Source organism: Cnephaeus nilssonii (genome assembly GCF_951640355.1).
Source record: "Cnephaeus nilssonii genome assembly, chromosome: 9".
Lineage (NCBI taxonomy): Eukaryota > Metazoa > Chordata > Mammalia > Chiroptera > Vespertilionidae > Cnephaeus > Cnephaeus nilssonii.
The window spans coordinates 92,345,449-92,361,256 of record NC_137080.1 but is presented as its reverse complement, the minus strand read 5'-3'; the positions used below and the strand labels follow the sequence as shown (position 1 = coordinate 92,361,256).

Genomic DNA, 15,808 nt, shown 5'->3' with positions numbered 1-15,808 from the left:
GCTGCTAGGTGGTGCTGCTAGGGGATGCTGCTAGGTGGTGCTGCTAGGGGATGCTGCTCGGTGGTGCTGCTAGGTGGTGCTGCTAGGTGGTGCTGCTAGGGGATGCTGCTAGGTGGTGCTGCTAGGTGGTGCTGCTAGGTGGTGCTGCTAGGTGGTGCTGCTAGGGGATGCTGCTAGGTGGTGCTACTAGGGGATGCTGCCAGGTGGTGTTGCCAGGTGGTGCTGCTAGGTGGTGCTGCTAGGTGGTGCTGCTAGGTGGTGCTGCTAGGGGATGCTGCTAGGTGGTGCTACTAGGGGATGCTGCCAGGTGGTGTTGCCAGGTGGTGCTGCTAGGTGGTGCTGCTAGGTGGTGCTGCTAGGGGATGCTGCTAGGTGGTGCTGCTAGGTGGTGCTGCCAGGTGGTGCTGCTAGGTGGTGCTGCTAGGGGATGCTGCTAGGTGGTGCTGCTAGGTGGTGCTGCTAGGGGATGCTGCTAGGTGGTGCTGCTAGGGGATGCTGCTAGGTGGTGCTGCTAGGCGGTGCTGCTAGGGGATGCTGCTAGGTGGTGCTGCTAGGTGGTGCTGCCAGGTGGTGCTGCTAGGGGATGCTGCTAGGTGGTGCTGCTAGGTGGTGCTGCTAGGGGATGCTGCTAGGTGGTGCTGCTAGGTGGTGCTGCCAGGTGGTGCTGCTAGGTGGTGCTGCTAGGGGATGCTGCTAGGTGGTGCTGCTAGGTGGTGCTGCCAGGTGGTGCTGCTAGGTGGTGCTGCTAGGGGATGCTGCTAGGTGGTGCTGCTAGGCGGTGCTGCTAGGGGATGCTGCTAGGTGGTGCTGCTAGGGGATGCTGCTAGGTGGTGCTGCTAGGGGATGCTGCTAGGTGGTGCTGCTAGGGGATGCTGCTAGGTGGTGCTGCTAGGTGGTATTGTAGGTGGTGCTGCTAGGCCCTAGGGGATGCTTGGGCTTCGGGGAGTGCCCAGGGGGTGGCCTGGTCTTGCTTGGTGTTCTTTTGAGTTCGGTTCCTTGCCCTGCCCTGGAACAGACCCCGCATTTCCATTTGAAGCTTGGAAAGGCCAGCCAGTCTTGTCGTAGCCCACCAGCGAGGGTGTGATCCAGGACTGTGGTAAACGTGTGAGGGGTGGACGCAGCACAGGAGCATAGTGGCTCTGTGGACAGAACTGGTCTTTTCCACTTCTTTCACTGTTAGGGCCAAAGAATTAAGCAGATCCACCTGTGGAGGAAGGCTTGCTTTCAGTGGTACTTACAGGTGATGCCCATTAGAGGGAGCTGGAGGCTTTGCAAGAAGAGCACGGGGTTCCTGAGGGAAGCTTTAAATAGCCAAGTTCCTGTGGGGCTTGGCCACTGACTGAGTCTCTTTGTTCCATCTTCCTCTAGAAACCCAGCCTCCTGGGGTCCTTCTAAGTAGAAACGGATGCATTTGGGGTGCTGTGCGCTGCCGTTTTCATTGGAGTATGTTGTGGATGTGCTACCTCCCTGGCTCTTGGTAATTAACTGTGGCACCCGATGATCTGTGCCGTGTGAGCACCAGGGATGGCGTGTATAGGTCAGCTCTGTCCTTCCAGGCCCGGGGCCACGCTCTGACGTTAGAGAAAGGATCATGCTTCCCTTTCTGCCAGTGTCCCTGGTGCTCACCTCCTTCTCGTCTCCGTCAGGAAGCATAGCCCTGGGGCCTTCGTTGTGTTTCTTTGTGTGTTTCCTTGGCTGTTTGTGTTCCAAGGTTGGCAATGGCGTGGGTTAGGGGCTTGCTGCTTTTCCTGTCCCCGCCTTCCCAGGTGGCACCTCTGGAGCAAAGAAGGGTGGGGAATGGGGCTTAGTGGAAACCTCATCTGAACTGCTTGAATGTGTGAACCTGTGTTGGAGTTGTTGCCACCGGCCTCAGCTGGTCCCAGGACTGTGGGATGGCTGAGTTGTGGAGGGGTCGTACCGAGTGGTCAGGCACGTTTCAGTGGAGAGATCATGGGTGCCAGATGCCAGTCTGGAGATGGCAGCTCCTAAAATGGGAGAACCATCTTTCCCCCAGGTCTCTCCGAGGCCCACAGGCTCAGCCTCCCCTCCGCCCTGACATTAAATGCTCCTGTTGTAGCAGCACAGGGAACCCGCCTGCAAGCCAACTCCCGTTCCGGCTCGCACTGCCCTCCCCATGGGACTGATCAGCAAGCTTAGGAATAGGAAGGGTGCTGAAAGGACTGCGGGGACTGGCAAGCTGCGCTTCAGCGTCCTTTCACCGAAGACCGCTCTGTGTTCCTGACGTTGTCTGCCGTGAGACCACTGGTCCCTCTCCAGTGAATGTCTTGCTCCAGGGCAGGGCTGGCACGCCAGGGCCACAGACAGCTGCCTCTGATGGTGAATACAGTTTAATGGAACACTTGGTACCACAGCGGCAGAGCTGACTGCAAAGCCTAAAATATTTACCCTATGGCCCTTTAAGAAAAGGTTTGCCAACCCCGCTCTAGGGCAGAGGACTGAGAAAGATTATTTTTGAGCGGGCTGAGATGAGATAGGGTTTTCATATGCTAATGATACGGAACACGATGGTGTGGGAGCGTGAGCAGGAATGGACACTTGTCTGTGGTCCCTGTCCTCATTGCTTCCTAGTGACTGGCTGTCAGAGCTCCTTGACAGGTGAGTTTTGGGACTTGCTGTCTCCTCCTTTCACTGGAGGCCGGCGCGGATTTTCCTCGAGTTTCACGCCTCAGGCTCATGACGGACGTGTTCCGACAGGCAGGTCTGGGTTTTAGTGCTGCTATATCTCACTGTGGTCAGGATAGGAAAGAGGTGTTTATAATCTCCGGTATAAACATCAAAAAGCAAAGAGCGTGAGAACTGAAGTGTGTTGGTGTGCAGGTTCTAGACCTTGACTTTGGTCTCGCAGGGAAGTGCCTGACCAGAGTCATTTTCATTTCCAAGGGCTAAGCTAAGAGTAAACCAAAAAGTTAGAGACTTAAAAAAAGAGACAGTGAGAGACTTCTTCTCTTGTCTGCAGAGGGAACGGCCACCGCCTCCAGCAAAGCCCCCGCCGGACGACGAGGAGGAAGACCCCACGGACAAGAAGCATTTCCCCCCGCCGGCTTCTGAGGTACAGGGTTAGGCGTACTCCCATCACTGAAGTACGATTGTTGGAAAGGGCATCCGTGTGTGCTTAATGACTGTGCTTTCTCGTTTCTTCTCACCTCTTTGGATTAGTAAACTTGAATTGTGTATATCGGTAATGTGGAACAAGCCCTTTCAAACTCACTCAGAAGTACTAAGCAAAGAATTTTAATGCCGCCCCCTAGCAGACAGGCCAGCCACTGCTCCAGCCCGCCCGAGCCGAGCCGAGCCGAGCCGCACATTATCTCCTGGCTCCGGTGGGCTGACCAGTCGCGCTTTTGGCTTTTGCACCTGTGTTGTCCTTTGACATGAAATCTAGAGTACCCCTGCTCACTGCTCCCTGGACTGTGTCACATGAGTAGGCTTTGATGGTTTGTCCCAAACGGCTTACTTCTGTTTTTGCATTTTTCCTCTTCATTTCACGTGAAGAGTCTGCACCAGGCCCATTGTGGCAGAATGTGACGAAGATTCCGTTAGGAGAGAAATTGGCGGGGTGGTGGTGGGGGGCATCCAAAGAAGGTGAATAGTCAGTTTTAAAAATACATATTTTTATTGATGTCAGAGGGGATGGGAGAAGGAGAGAAGAGAGAAATAAAAGCATCAATGATGAGAAAGAATCATTGATCAGCTGCCTCCTGCACGCCCCACACTGGGGATCGAGCCCGCAACCTGGGCATGTGCCTTGACCAGGAATCGAACCATGACCCCCTGGTTCATAGGTTGACGCTCAACCACTGAGCCACGCTGGCTGGGCAAGAATAATCACTTGAAAAAAAAATGTTTTCATGGGGCAAACAGTTCAATCTTCTCACTTAGGTTTATGATCATATTTTCCTTTATCTTTCATCTTCAAAATGTTCCTTTAACTCTTCCTACCATTTAGAGAGTGTTTATTGAGTTTTTATTTAAAATATTACATAATATCAGGAGTTTATTTTGTAGCTCATTCAAAGCCCTGGCTTTCTTTATTTTAAATTTTAGCTAATATAAACTCCCTAGAAGTAGGAGTTAATTTTTTTCACAGTATTGCCATGGACCATCCAGAAAAATGGGTTCTTTTGTTTAACATGAATGTATAGAACCAGAAGGATGGCTTTAGTTTAACAAAACGTATAAATGCAAGGAAGCCCTTTTAAGAATGTGAGTCAGTGTTGGAGATAAGAGATGATTGCTATGCTACGTACAAATTCTGTCCTTCTTTCTATCCCTTAATTACAAAATGCTAATTACCATGTCTCATCTAAGGGGTCTCTACAGTGACAGCCTCTGGGGTGATCACACCCGGGAGCAGACATGAGTACGTGCAGCTAGTCCTGCGTGCTTTTATGTAGAGGTTTGCCTCATTGCTCCTTCTCTACAGGAGACGCCTGGTGATCTGGAGCATATTCGGCTGGGGGTGGGGCTCTGTAACAAGGACTTGAATTAAAATTCCTAAGGCGCAAGGATAAGGCGAGGCTCTTAAAGTGTCGCATAATCAGGACATTCTATTCTCCTGACTTTCTAGAGCAGACACTTTGGCACTAACACAGTGCCAAGAGGTGGGGAGAAACCTCCACGCTGCTCCCCTGGATTGGAGACTCCGGAGATATGTCTCCTAGGACTTGCTCAGGGTAGCCTGGAATGCTGGGTCAGTTGGACCACCAGGGTCCGTCCCGGAAGGCCGTGAGGGCCCGGCCTGGCTTGCCCAGTGATGGGCAAGTGTGTGAATATAGAGGTGATGTGTCTGGGTCACGGGCCTTTTAGTGGTTAAGGCAGCTCCTGTTGGCTGTAATCACAATGGATAGTCTTCTCCAAAAGTGGACTTTTTTGTTTGTTTTACTTTAGTCTTCACCGTTTTTATTTACTTATTTATTAAATCTTTTTTTTTTTTTCTATCCTCACTTGATATTTTTCCATTGATTTTTAGAGAGAGTGGCAGAGAGCCCAGCTGGCATGGCTCAGTGGTTGAGCGTTTACCTATGAACCGGGAGGTCACGGTTCAGTTTCTGGTCAGGGCACATGCCCGGGTTGTGGGCTCGATCCTCAGTGGGGCGTGCAGGAGGCAGCCAATCAGTGATTCTCATCATTGATGTTTCTAGCTTTCTCTCCCTCTCCTTTCCTCTCTGAAATCAATAAAAATATATTAGAGATAGTGGAAGAGAAAGGGAAAGACAGAGAGAAATATTGATGTGAGAATAGTACATCGATTAGTTGCCTCCTGGATGTGCCCCGATCAGGGCCCAGGCCGGGGAGGAACCTGCAACCGAGGTACACGCCCTTGACTGGAATTGAACCCGGGACCCTTCGGTCTGCCGGCTGACACATTATCCACTGAGCCAAACCAGCCAGGGCTGTTTTTATACTCAAATTTTTACTACCCTAAACTTCATCTCCTAGGAGGCAGTGACTTCATCCAAGTTTAGACTTTTGTATTTGGCCAGCAGTCTTTCCCGATGTTTGTGTCCTGGCTTGTCATTGTCAGGTGACCCATGGAAGCCTTTAAGGGACACTGAGCATACCTGGCTCCGGGAGAGCTCGTCAGAGCACTGGTCCTTTAAGCACAGGCACCTGTGCGCGCACACCGCATAGATGTGTCTGCCCACCAGGTGGGCTGCCAGCTGCACCGGGCCGACCGTGCCCGTCTCTGGGCTCAGATGTGCTGAACGTCATGGAAGTGGCAGCTGTTATGGTGTCTCTTCCCGGAAAGCTGCCCGCACCCCAGCTGGCTGTCCCGTTGGCCAGTTTGGTGGTAGTAGCATTTCCCTGCAGCAGGGATGTTGCTTTCTGTAGAGCAGAGAACGGGTGCGGTTGTGTGGTTTTTTGGCTTAGGTTTATTGCCAGCCCTGGAAGAAGGGGGAAAGATTAAGTAGTAATTTAGTCAAGAGCAGAATCCTTTCCGTGGAAATCAGTTACTGCCATACTCGCTGGGACACAGGGCTTCCTGAGTGGATGCTGGGAAGCAGCTTATTGCTTTCTTGTGAGGTGTTAGGCCCCGAGCTGGCAGGGGCCAGGACAAAGCAAAAGTCTCACCCTTCCAGTTGTCTGGGATGAGTGGGGGCTCTCAGACATCTGAGGGGGATGCGTTCCAAACTGGACGGAGACATCAGACCTCCCGGGAAAAGTGCGGCCAGCTTGGTCCAGAGTCAGAGGGGTGGGTTCTATGGCCTGGCTCTGCGGGGAGCTCTCTGTGGAACCCCGGGCAAGTCCCTAGGCCTCTCTGGGAACTGGATTTCGGCATCTGCAGAATGAAAGAGCTGGACCAGGTGCTCTCTAGCTGTGACGACCAGGGCGGGTCCTTCTCAAGGGCAGGCCGGGGTGCGTGAGAGCCGCCGCCCTGCAGGACACTCAGAGTCAGTGTCCAGCCTCTGCCGCCCTGCGGGGCTGAGAGCCCGGGTGTACACCTCAGGCCCCAGGTTCCTGTCTGCACAGCCTGTGGTATTAAGTTGACATTGAATGAACTGCTTAATGGCCCCTCTTTGTTCCCTTAATTGTGTTCCTGGGAAGAGGCAGAGAAATAAGTAACAGGCAAATGGCTCATTGTAATGAAACAGCTTCTGGCTTCCAGGCGGCTTTGGTAAGCGGAGGCTCCTGCTGTGCCTCCCACAGCCTTGGACAGGAGCTCTCTGTGGCTCTCCAGAGGCGGCCTTGTTACCACCCTGGGCCGGCTCTCATTTCTCTGATCTTTGCCGTCTCCTTAGGCGGAACCCGGTGAGCTGTGCAAAACCGAGATCAATCACACGCAAGGTCGGATTGGTGAGCTGTGCCGCATGGCAGTGAAGGAGGGTTCTGTGTGGTCAGAGAACCCCGTTCGTGAGGAGCCACTGTTTGTACGGTGGACGGGGAGCCCTCCTCTCCCCTCGTTCACAGTGTGCGCTTGTCCTGGAGAGGCTGCTCAACCGGAGACTGTGCTTTGGTTTGCTCTCCTGAGAGCTAGTGTACGATCGATCATTCGTAATTTGCCTGTGAAACTGTTGGATTCTTAGGACAGATGAGCCAGAATTACGCTCTGAAGCCAGGGTCTCCTTCTCTCCCTGGGGCGGCCGTAGCGCTAATCCTGGTGTTTCTGGCTCCGATCGAGCTTCGCTGCTCTGGCCCCACGGCTGTGGCCCCCGGCCCGCGGCTGAGAGAGCCAGTCGGCAGTGCAGGAACAGCTCTGGTCCAGTTCCTGCATCAGACCCGTGGCTGCCTGGACCAGGGCTTTCTCAGCGGACAGAGCTGCCTTTTCCCCACTGAACCACTACTGCCTCGCCACTCGACTATTACCTGAACAAAGATGGCTGGAATTAATTTAAAATATCTTCTATGTATATAAAAGGCTAATATGCAGAGTGTCCCCTCGCGAGTTCGACCGGGAGACCGGGTGTTCAATCGCTCACTATGATGTGCGCTGACCACCAGGGGGCGGCGTGGAATGAAGGAAGGCCCCGGCTGGCAGCTAGAAGGCCCTGATTGGCCAGGCCTGGGGACCCTACCTGTGCATGAATTTTGTGCACTGGGTCTCTAGTCTATACTAATAATAGCCTAGGTGGTTGTCATGCCCTCACGCATCATGCCCTAACATCACAAGATGACCGTCACAAGATGGCCATGTGCACAGTGGAGGCGGAGCCTGGTGGAGGAGGTGCTTCACGGCAGGGGAGGGCATTTGGGGGGCGATCCAGACTGATCGAATGCCCGGTCTCCTGGTCGAACTCCCAGGGGACACTTTGCGAGAGGGTGCAGGCCGGGCTGAGGGTGCAGGCCGAATCTCGTGCACTGGGCCTCTAGTATGTGTGTGCCGCCCTCGCAGTCCAGGAGCCCTAAGGGGATGTCCACTGACAGCTTAGGCCCACCGGGGAGTTGAACATCTTAGCGCTGCTGTGGAGGCGCTTGCCAGCCTTGAGCCAGCTTCTGGCTGAGCGGTGCGCCCCCTATAGGAGCACACTGACCACCAGGGGGCAGCTCCTGCATTGAGCGTCTGCCCCCTGGAGGTCAGTGCACATCATAGTGACCAGTCATTCCACTGTTTGGTTGATTTGCACATTACCCTTTTATTATATAGGATATGATATATATATATATGTGATATTTTAAATGAATTCCAGCGGTCCCGGACTGTGAGAGGGATGTCTGACTGCCATTTTAAGCCTGATCCCACAGGGCCTAAACCAGCAGTTGGGCATCCCCCGAGGGGTCCCATATTGGAGAGTGTGCAGGCCGGGCTGAAGGACCCCTCCCACATGCACAAATTTCGTGCACCAGGCCTCTAGTATTATAAATGTGGTGGAAGCTGGCTTTGAGGACCCGTGAAGAAAGGCTGCAGAAATAGAGGACTCACAGAGCACTTTGTCCCTGTGAATGTCAGTCCTGCTGGAGAAGGTGGGAGGGACTCCAGCCTCAGGTGGTCCCTGTGCCTGTTAGCAGAGATCCGGAGAAAGAAGGCCTTCGTGTTCCGCTGGGAAGTAGCCAAGAAAAGCGATCGTGCAGATCACAGTGGAAATGGGGGAGGGCCGTCTTGGATTTTATTTATGGTTTTTTGAAAGATAAAATGTGGTAAGCAAAGGAGAGTGTTTTAATCAAAGTTCCATTGCCATGTGAGGTCCCGGTGCATATCCACAAGAGCAGCGACCCATGGGACGCTTGAATCCTTGACCTTCTCTTCCCCTCCTCTCCTCTCAGGTGAAAAAGGAACCAGTAATCTCAGATTTGTTCAGCATAACCTGCTGGGGCTGTAGCCACTGGCATGAAAAGTCTGGGTGTTTCCTCTCTTAGGTCTTGGCCGTGCGAGCCCGGGCTCAGGAGAGCACAGCCAGGGAGGAGGAGGAGGAGCATCCGTATGAGCTGCTGCTAACGGCGGAAACGAAGAAGCTGCCAGCAGTGGACGGAAAAACAAAAGGTACACCCCCCCCCCCCCCCAGCAGAAACAACGCTAAAGGGATTTGTACAGCTTGTGCCCTGGGTGGAAGGAGGTGATGCTGTTTCCTGCAGCCTGGGTTGGGGTGTGAGCCTTCCCTTGTCAGTGCAGGGGTGGGAGTCTGCTTGTCACCCCTCTGCGCACGAAGCAAGGGAAGGGTTAGGTGGGGCCAGGTGTGGACGGGACAGGCTGCCCGCCGCCTTGTGGCAGGGATTGATTTGGGGTCTCAAGTCATAAACCCTCAAGTTAATGCTGTGGAAAAACAAGTCCAACAAGTCAGTCCCTTTGGGTTCAGGCTGATGGCACAGACGCCGCTTTGAGTCCTGACCTCAGAGTGAGGCACTCCTGGGGGGGCCGTGATTGGCTGCCACCAGGTAACTGGAGTGCTCTGTCGCCTTGGCCTACTTTCATTGCCGCTGCAAATTCAGCTTCCTCTGCGGGAGGGAGTGCTGCGGGCCTGGATCCAGCCAGGCCTCGGACAGTCACGGTGACAGAGGTGAGTGCGCCCCGCCGGGCAGCCCGTGACCGCCTCCAGGAGGAGCAGGAAGGGCAGGGCACTTCCCCGCAGCGCAGGCAGCAGGAACTCGGCGGCCTCTCCCCCGCTCTCTGCCGCTTGCAGGGAGAGGCCCATCATGGGGTAGCATTTGTGTCTCCTTCCAATCCTAGGACAGCCCCTGGTTCAGGTAAGAGGGGGGGCTTCGAGGTTTCTTTAGAAGTTCCCTTTGCTAGGCTTGTCAGGAAGTGGGGGAGGCAAAGAGAACATGTGCCTATGTGGGTGACATTGTGGATCTTAATTTTAAAGGTCCTGTTTAGCCCTAGTCAGTTTGGCTCAGTGGATAGAGCATTGGCCTGGGGACTGAAGGGTCCTGGGTTCAATTCCTGGTCAGGGCACATGCCCTGGTTGCAGGGCTCGATCCCCAGTAGGGGGCGTGCAGGAGGCAGCCAATCAATGATTCTCTCATCATTGATGTTTCTATCTCTCCTTCTCCCTTCCTCTCTGATTTCAATAAAAATATATTAAAAAATAAAATAAAGATCCTGTTTAAAAGGTTTTTCTCTGGCTTGCAGAAACTCTGTGGGGTTTTTAATTTTGCTTTGTTTTTTGGTTTCCATTTGGAGCTTTTTTAAAAAAAGATTATCTTTTAGACATAGTAAAATTCATCCTTTTGTGGGTAGTTCTGTAAGTTTTGACAGATATAGTCATGTAACTGCTACCATAACCAAGATATAGAACAGTTTCATCACAGCAAAAACATGTGTCCCTTCACAGTCACGCCTGCACCCTTCCCTGGTGCCTGGCAGTCCCCACTCTGATGCCTGTCCTCATAATTTTGCCTTTTCTAGAATGTCACATAAATGGAATCGCACTGTATGTATCCTTTGAGTCTGGCCCTTTCAGTTAGCAGGATTCATAGCGATTCATCCACGTTGTTGCATATATCCGTATTTGTGCCTTTTCATTGCTGAGTAGTAGTCCTTTGTACCACAGTTTACCCATTTTCTAGGTGAAGGACATTTGCTTCAGTTACAGTTTGGGGAAATAACAAAGAAAGCTATTATGAATATTTACATACAGATTTCTGTGTTAACATAGGTTTTATTTCTCTTGGATAAACACTAGGGTTGGGATGGCTGGGTCCTTGGTAAATATATGTTTACGTTTATAAGAAATTGCCAAATCATTTTCCAGGGAGATTGTACCATTTTGCATTCCCACCAAGTAGATGTTACATATCCTCCCCAGTGCTTAATATTGTCAGGTTAAAAGCTTTTTTGGTATTTCATTGTGGATTTAATTTGTGTTTCCCTAAAGACTAATGATTTTGAGTATCAATGTAATTATTTACCATCCTTATATCTAAAAAAGTGTTCAAATCTTTTGTGCATTTAAAAAAATGTTTGTTTGTTTTTTTCGTTATTAAGTTGTTAGTGTTCTTTATACATTTTTTGGACAAAAGTTCTTTGTCAGTTCTATGATTTTCCCCTGGTCTGTGATTTATCTTTTTATTTCCTGATCAGTGTCTTTTGAAGAGCATAGGTTGTTCATATGACGTCCCATTGTTTGCCCAGATTTGTTGAAAAGACTCTCCTTTCTCCATGGAATACCTTTGCCACTTTGTTACTCTTTCTCAGAATTATTTAAGCTATTCTAGTTCCTTTAGCTTTCCATTCAAAAATTTAGAATCAGCCTGTTGATTTCTACAGAGTCCTGCTGGAATTTTTATTGAGATTGTGTTGAATCTATATAGCACTTAGGGGAGAATTGATATCTTAATGTATTGAGTCTTCCGGGCATGTGGTAGATTTGTAATTAAAACATTTAGAGAGTGGAGTCGAGCACCAATGCCTTCTCTGGTTGTTTAATAATAAATCCATACGGAAATTAACCCTTAGAGAACAAGTAATTAATGGAATGCTGTGTTTGAAAATAGTTCTCGGTGGGGGAAGAATCATTAGCATCATGAAGGGGGAGGATTCCAATTCTTTCTCTCTCTCCCTTTCTTTTTTTTGTTAAATCTCACCAGAGGATATTTTTTCCATTGCTTTTTCAGAGAGAGAGAGAGAGAGAGAGAGAGAGAGAGAGAGAGAGAGAGAGAGAGGTGAGTGAGACACAGTGATTGGTTGCCTACTGGGGGCAGGGCCACAGCCAGGTATGTGCCCTTGATCAGGAATTGAACTGAGGCCCTTTAGTCTAACCACTGGGCAACATCGGCCAGGGCAGTTCTTTCTCTCTTCCAAAGGCTTGGTCTAGAACTCTGACAAGGTAGTGGGCTCAACCTTTGGAAGGAATTAAAAGGGAAAGTCGGTGAACTTTAAAGAGGGGGCCAGTCTGCTTGGCTGCCAGGTGCCCTGGGTGGGGTTTGCTTTCCCCAGAAGGAGAGGCCTCGGATTAAGGCGGGAACTCACCGCCAAGGAGAACTGCAGCCTCGCATCTAGTCCTCCTGTGCGTGGGCCGCTTCCAGCACTGCGGTGCGGGGCTGCTGTCGGGAGTGGGAGGCCCGGGGAGCAGGGTTAACTGAGCCACAGCGAGGGGTGTGCCTGCCCCCAGGCTAGCTGCTGGGATCCAGCACTGAATATGAAAACGGACTCTACCAGTTTCTCAGTAGCCTGGAAGGAATGCCCACTAGGGATGGTCACAGTGAGGCAAATCATTTTCCACTAACGTCAGGACCTTAGGCAGCTTTTATGAATTAAAAGACCAGTTTCCGAAAGGTCACGTTAATGAGACTACCAGAGCTTTCAGACTTCCAAGAAACTACAGTGTGAGGGGTGGGATGTGAGATTTTTTAAAATTACATTTGTATTAGCACACTGGAAAAAATGTGAAAAAATACAGCAGTGAATACAAATAAAATGTTCAGATTCTCCTCGCCTCTCTGCTGCTCACAGTTGCCAGAGGCGACCACGGTGGGGAAGTGTGGTGTGCACTCCGGGCCGTTGGCTGTTTTTATACAAAAGCAACTGTGTGAGATCGTTTTATATGTTTCCGACCTAAAATGGGGATCATATTTTGCAAACTTTTTTTTTACCTTGTTTATAGATTATGGGTACAATTTTGTCTTTTTTTTTTTACCTTGTTTATAGATTATGGGTACAATTTTGTCTTAAAAATCTACCTTATTCTTTTTTAACGGTTAAATACCCCATGACTCATTTTCCCATTCGCCACGATGGATGTTTCAGTTGCCTCCAGGATTTCTCTGTGATAAATTATGCTGCTGTGGACAGTCCATACACATATTCTTACATGCTTGTAAGAGTGTTTCTTAAAAGACTGATAGAAAGGAGATTAGTCAGCCAGTGTAGGTGCATGTCTGGGTCTTATTGGTGGAGCTAAATTAATTCCTTCAGTGGTGAGTGAGCTCACTCTTCCCCGCCTTCACCGGCACGTTATCCCTCTAATGTTTTTCACCATGGTAAGCAAGGAGTGTCTTTTGAAATTGGTATTTGCATAATTAGTGAAATTGAGCATCTTGTCGATTAGTGTTATATATTTGGTCTGCGAGTTGCCAATTTTCTCTCTCAATTTTACTACTTAGAAATTGCTGGTGGAAACACTTCATATAAATACTGATAATATTTTGCCAAAGTGATACTCAGAGGAAAGTTTATACCCTTAAATTTATTTGTTAAAAAATGAGAAAGACTAAAACAACCAAGAGAAAGTAGCAGAGAGTAATTAATAAAGATGAAGCAGGTCATTTACTTCACATACTTTATGGTATGCACATTACACTTCAGTTAAATAAAGAAAAAATAAAGGCAGAGCTAATGAAGTGAAAAAAGAAAACAAAGCAATAGGCTTGGTCATTACAATGAAAACTTGTTTGTAGTTTAAAAGATATCTGACAGTTCTGATCAAGTAAAGAGAAATAAAACAACACATTAGAATAATATAAAGAATATATAAGCACAATTCAGACATTGTAAAAAGTAATACTGTGTAAATGTTTTACACTGATGTAAGAGTGTGCAGAAGCCTTCATATAGTTAAAAACTACACAGTAAATCATTAAAGTACTTTTCCAACACACAAATAATAAAAATAATGAGGGAATTGATAGAAATAAATGTTACGTGGTTAGTTACTGCTGCTGCCATCCCCCTGGGGTGGATGCTGGGGGAGAGTGGGCACCGCAGTGGCTGGCTGAGGTGGGTCCCACTGGCATTTCGTTGCTGGCGACCAGGAATGCTCAGCGTCTTACACGGTGCAGGACAGTCCTCCACAGTGAGAACTTCCCCGCCCAGACGCGCCATCGGTGTCTGTAGGTGTGACAAAACCGACAAGTAGAAAGCTCCATCGGGATCCAAGGAGCAGAAAACTCATCCCCCAGACAGGCACTGGGCCAGCTGGTTTGTGGTAGTTTCATCCAGCTGGTTATTCCTCTGCTGTTAAAGTGCTTCAGATGTGGGGGAAGTCTTCTGAACCATTGTTCAGGGCGAGCATAACGGAGAGCAGTGCTTCCTGTTTCCTGTAGCCTCGTCACTTATTTCTCTTCAGTGTTTAACTCTTTGCAGCTGGACATGCTGGCCACACTGCTGCCCAGAGAGACAGTGGGCAGGTGTGACAGCAAGAGGGAAAGTGGCCGGGAGCCTGGAAGTCGCTCTCTGTGCTTGTCGGCAGCACTAGGTCCCCTTAGCTCAGCACCGTGACGGGTGGTCACCGGAAGACGGCCACACGCGTGGGCTCATTGGCACGCAGCTACACGGCGGAGGCGCTTTAGGTGCAATTAATTAAGGCAGTACTCCTGAGAGCTGTGCCTTTAGGGCTGTGTGAAGTTTGTGTACGAGGATCGAGACCTTTATCCTCAGGAGGGAAGGGGAAGAAAACTTACTTTAGCTTCTTCCTCTACTCCCACATCCCGAGTGCTGCCGGTTGTACGGTGTAAGTCCTGGCGTTTCCCTTGGCCAGCTTGGGGTTCTCGGCGTGCTTCCATCAGACTGCAGGAGGAAGAGGAAATAGATGCCTGTGCTCAGTCCACCATCTTTACCTCGGAGTCCAGTCTAGCTTTTCCTAGTAGTTTCCAGGGAGTAAGTGTGGGTGCTTTGCCAAAAGGCAAAAAGTGTAAATGGTAGTTTCACAGTGAAGCCTGACTTCCAGCAGCTCCTCCTCTCACCTTCCTGCATGAGAGCAGCTCCTGCCAGAAGCCCCACTGCAACACTTGCTCTTTCAGTTCATACTTCTGAACTGGAGTTGTTCACCTTTCTTTCCTTTATCAAACGAGCCCAAGCCTGTGAACTACACATAGGTATTTTCCTCCACCAAATGTATCGACAGCCATTTATTAAATTTTTAAATATATTTTTATTGATTTCAGAGAGGAAGGGAGGGGGAGAGAGAGCTAGAAACATCAATGATGAGAGGGAATCATTGATTGGCTGCCTCCTGCACTCCCCACACTGGGAATCGAGCCCCCAACTCAGGCATGTGTCCTGACCAGGAATCGAACTGTGACCTTCTGGTTTATAGGTTGTCGCTCAACCACTGAGCCATGCCGGCTGGGCATGACAGCCATTGATTTACATATGGATACATGAGACATATGTAAAATAATCATAAAAGGCAGAATATGTTTAAGTGGTCTAAAGTAATCTTAGAGTTCAAAAGAGGGATAAATTGTGTCTGTGTAAGAGATCAGAAATGGCTTTATAAGAGAGGTGGTGTTTGAGCTGAACCCCAAAATCGAGAGTTCTACTTGATAGGCGGAAGTAAGGAGGAAGAAGAGTGCATTCCAGGCGGAGGGAGTGGCATAAACAGCAGTAAGATGATGGCAGATGATAGAGCACATGTTTGGAAAACGGTAACAATCAGCTTGGCTGGAACGAAGAACTGGTCCTGGAGTATTGGATCTCTGATGTCAGCCTTTATTCCAGAGACAGTGCCGTGTTGTGGAAACTTTTGCATAAGGTGACAGGGAAGAAGCCATTCTTTAAGTATGAGTAATTGTGGAATCTTAGATTGTAGGTGGGAGATTGCAGGCAGGAATAACCTGAAGTCGGGAGTCTTCAAGGCATCTCTTAAAGGAAACTCTCCTCCTCCTTCTTCCACGTTTCCTTGTAAGATCCTTCGCAATATCTCTGCCACCCATGCCCCCCGTCCTATCCCTTCCTACTACTGCCCCCTAATTTGGGTTCTAGTTTCCTTTATAGGAAACTAGAACCCAAATTAGGGTCTTGAGGATGATTCTGAGGTTTTGAGCCTGGTTCATGGGGACAGCACTGTGCGGCTCATAGAAATAGGGGATGGACGGAAGGACATGTTTGAGGAAAGATGTTAAGTTCAATTTTGAATATAAGTTTTAGGTGTTTAAGGTTCCAGGAGACCATCCTGGTAAAGATACTCCGTAAACA

The 15,808-nt window shown here is 49.7% G+C and overlaps 1 protein-coding gene across 6 annotated transcripts in view; it reads left to right on the top strand.

The window, feature by feature from the left end:
* The window catches only part of ANKS1A (ankyrin repeat and sterile alpha motif domain containing 1A), a 174,603-nt gene that overhangs the window by 87,303 nt on the left and 71,492 nt on the right, over positions 1-15,808 (top strand). For all 6 annotated transcript variants that reach the window (XM_079779998.1, XM_079779995.1, XM_079779994.1 and 3 more), the window contains 2 exons: positions 2,978-3,070; positions 8,815-8,938. In XM_079779998.1, coding sequence (XP_079636124.1) covers positions 2,978-3,070; positions 8,815-8,938 — 217 coding nt within the window. The remainder of the gene's footprint in view (positions 1-2,977; positions 3,071-8,814; positions 8,939-15,808) is intronic.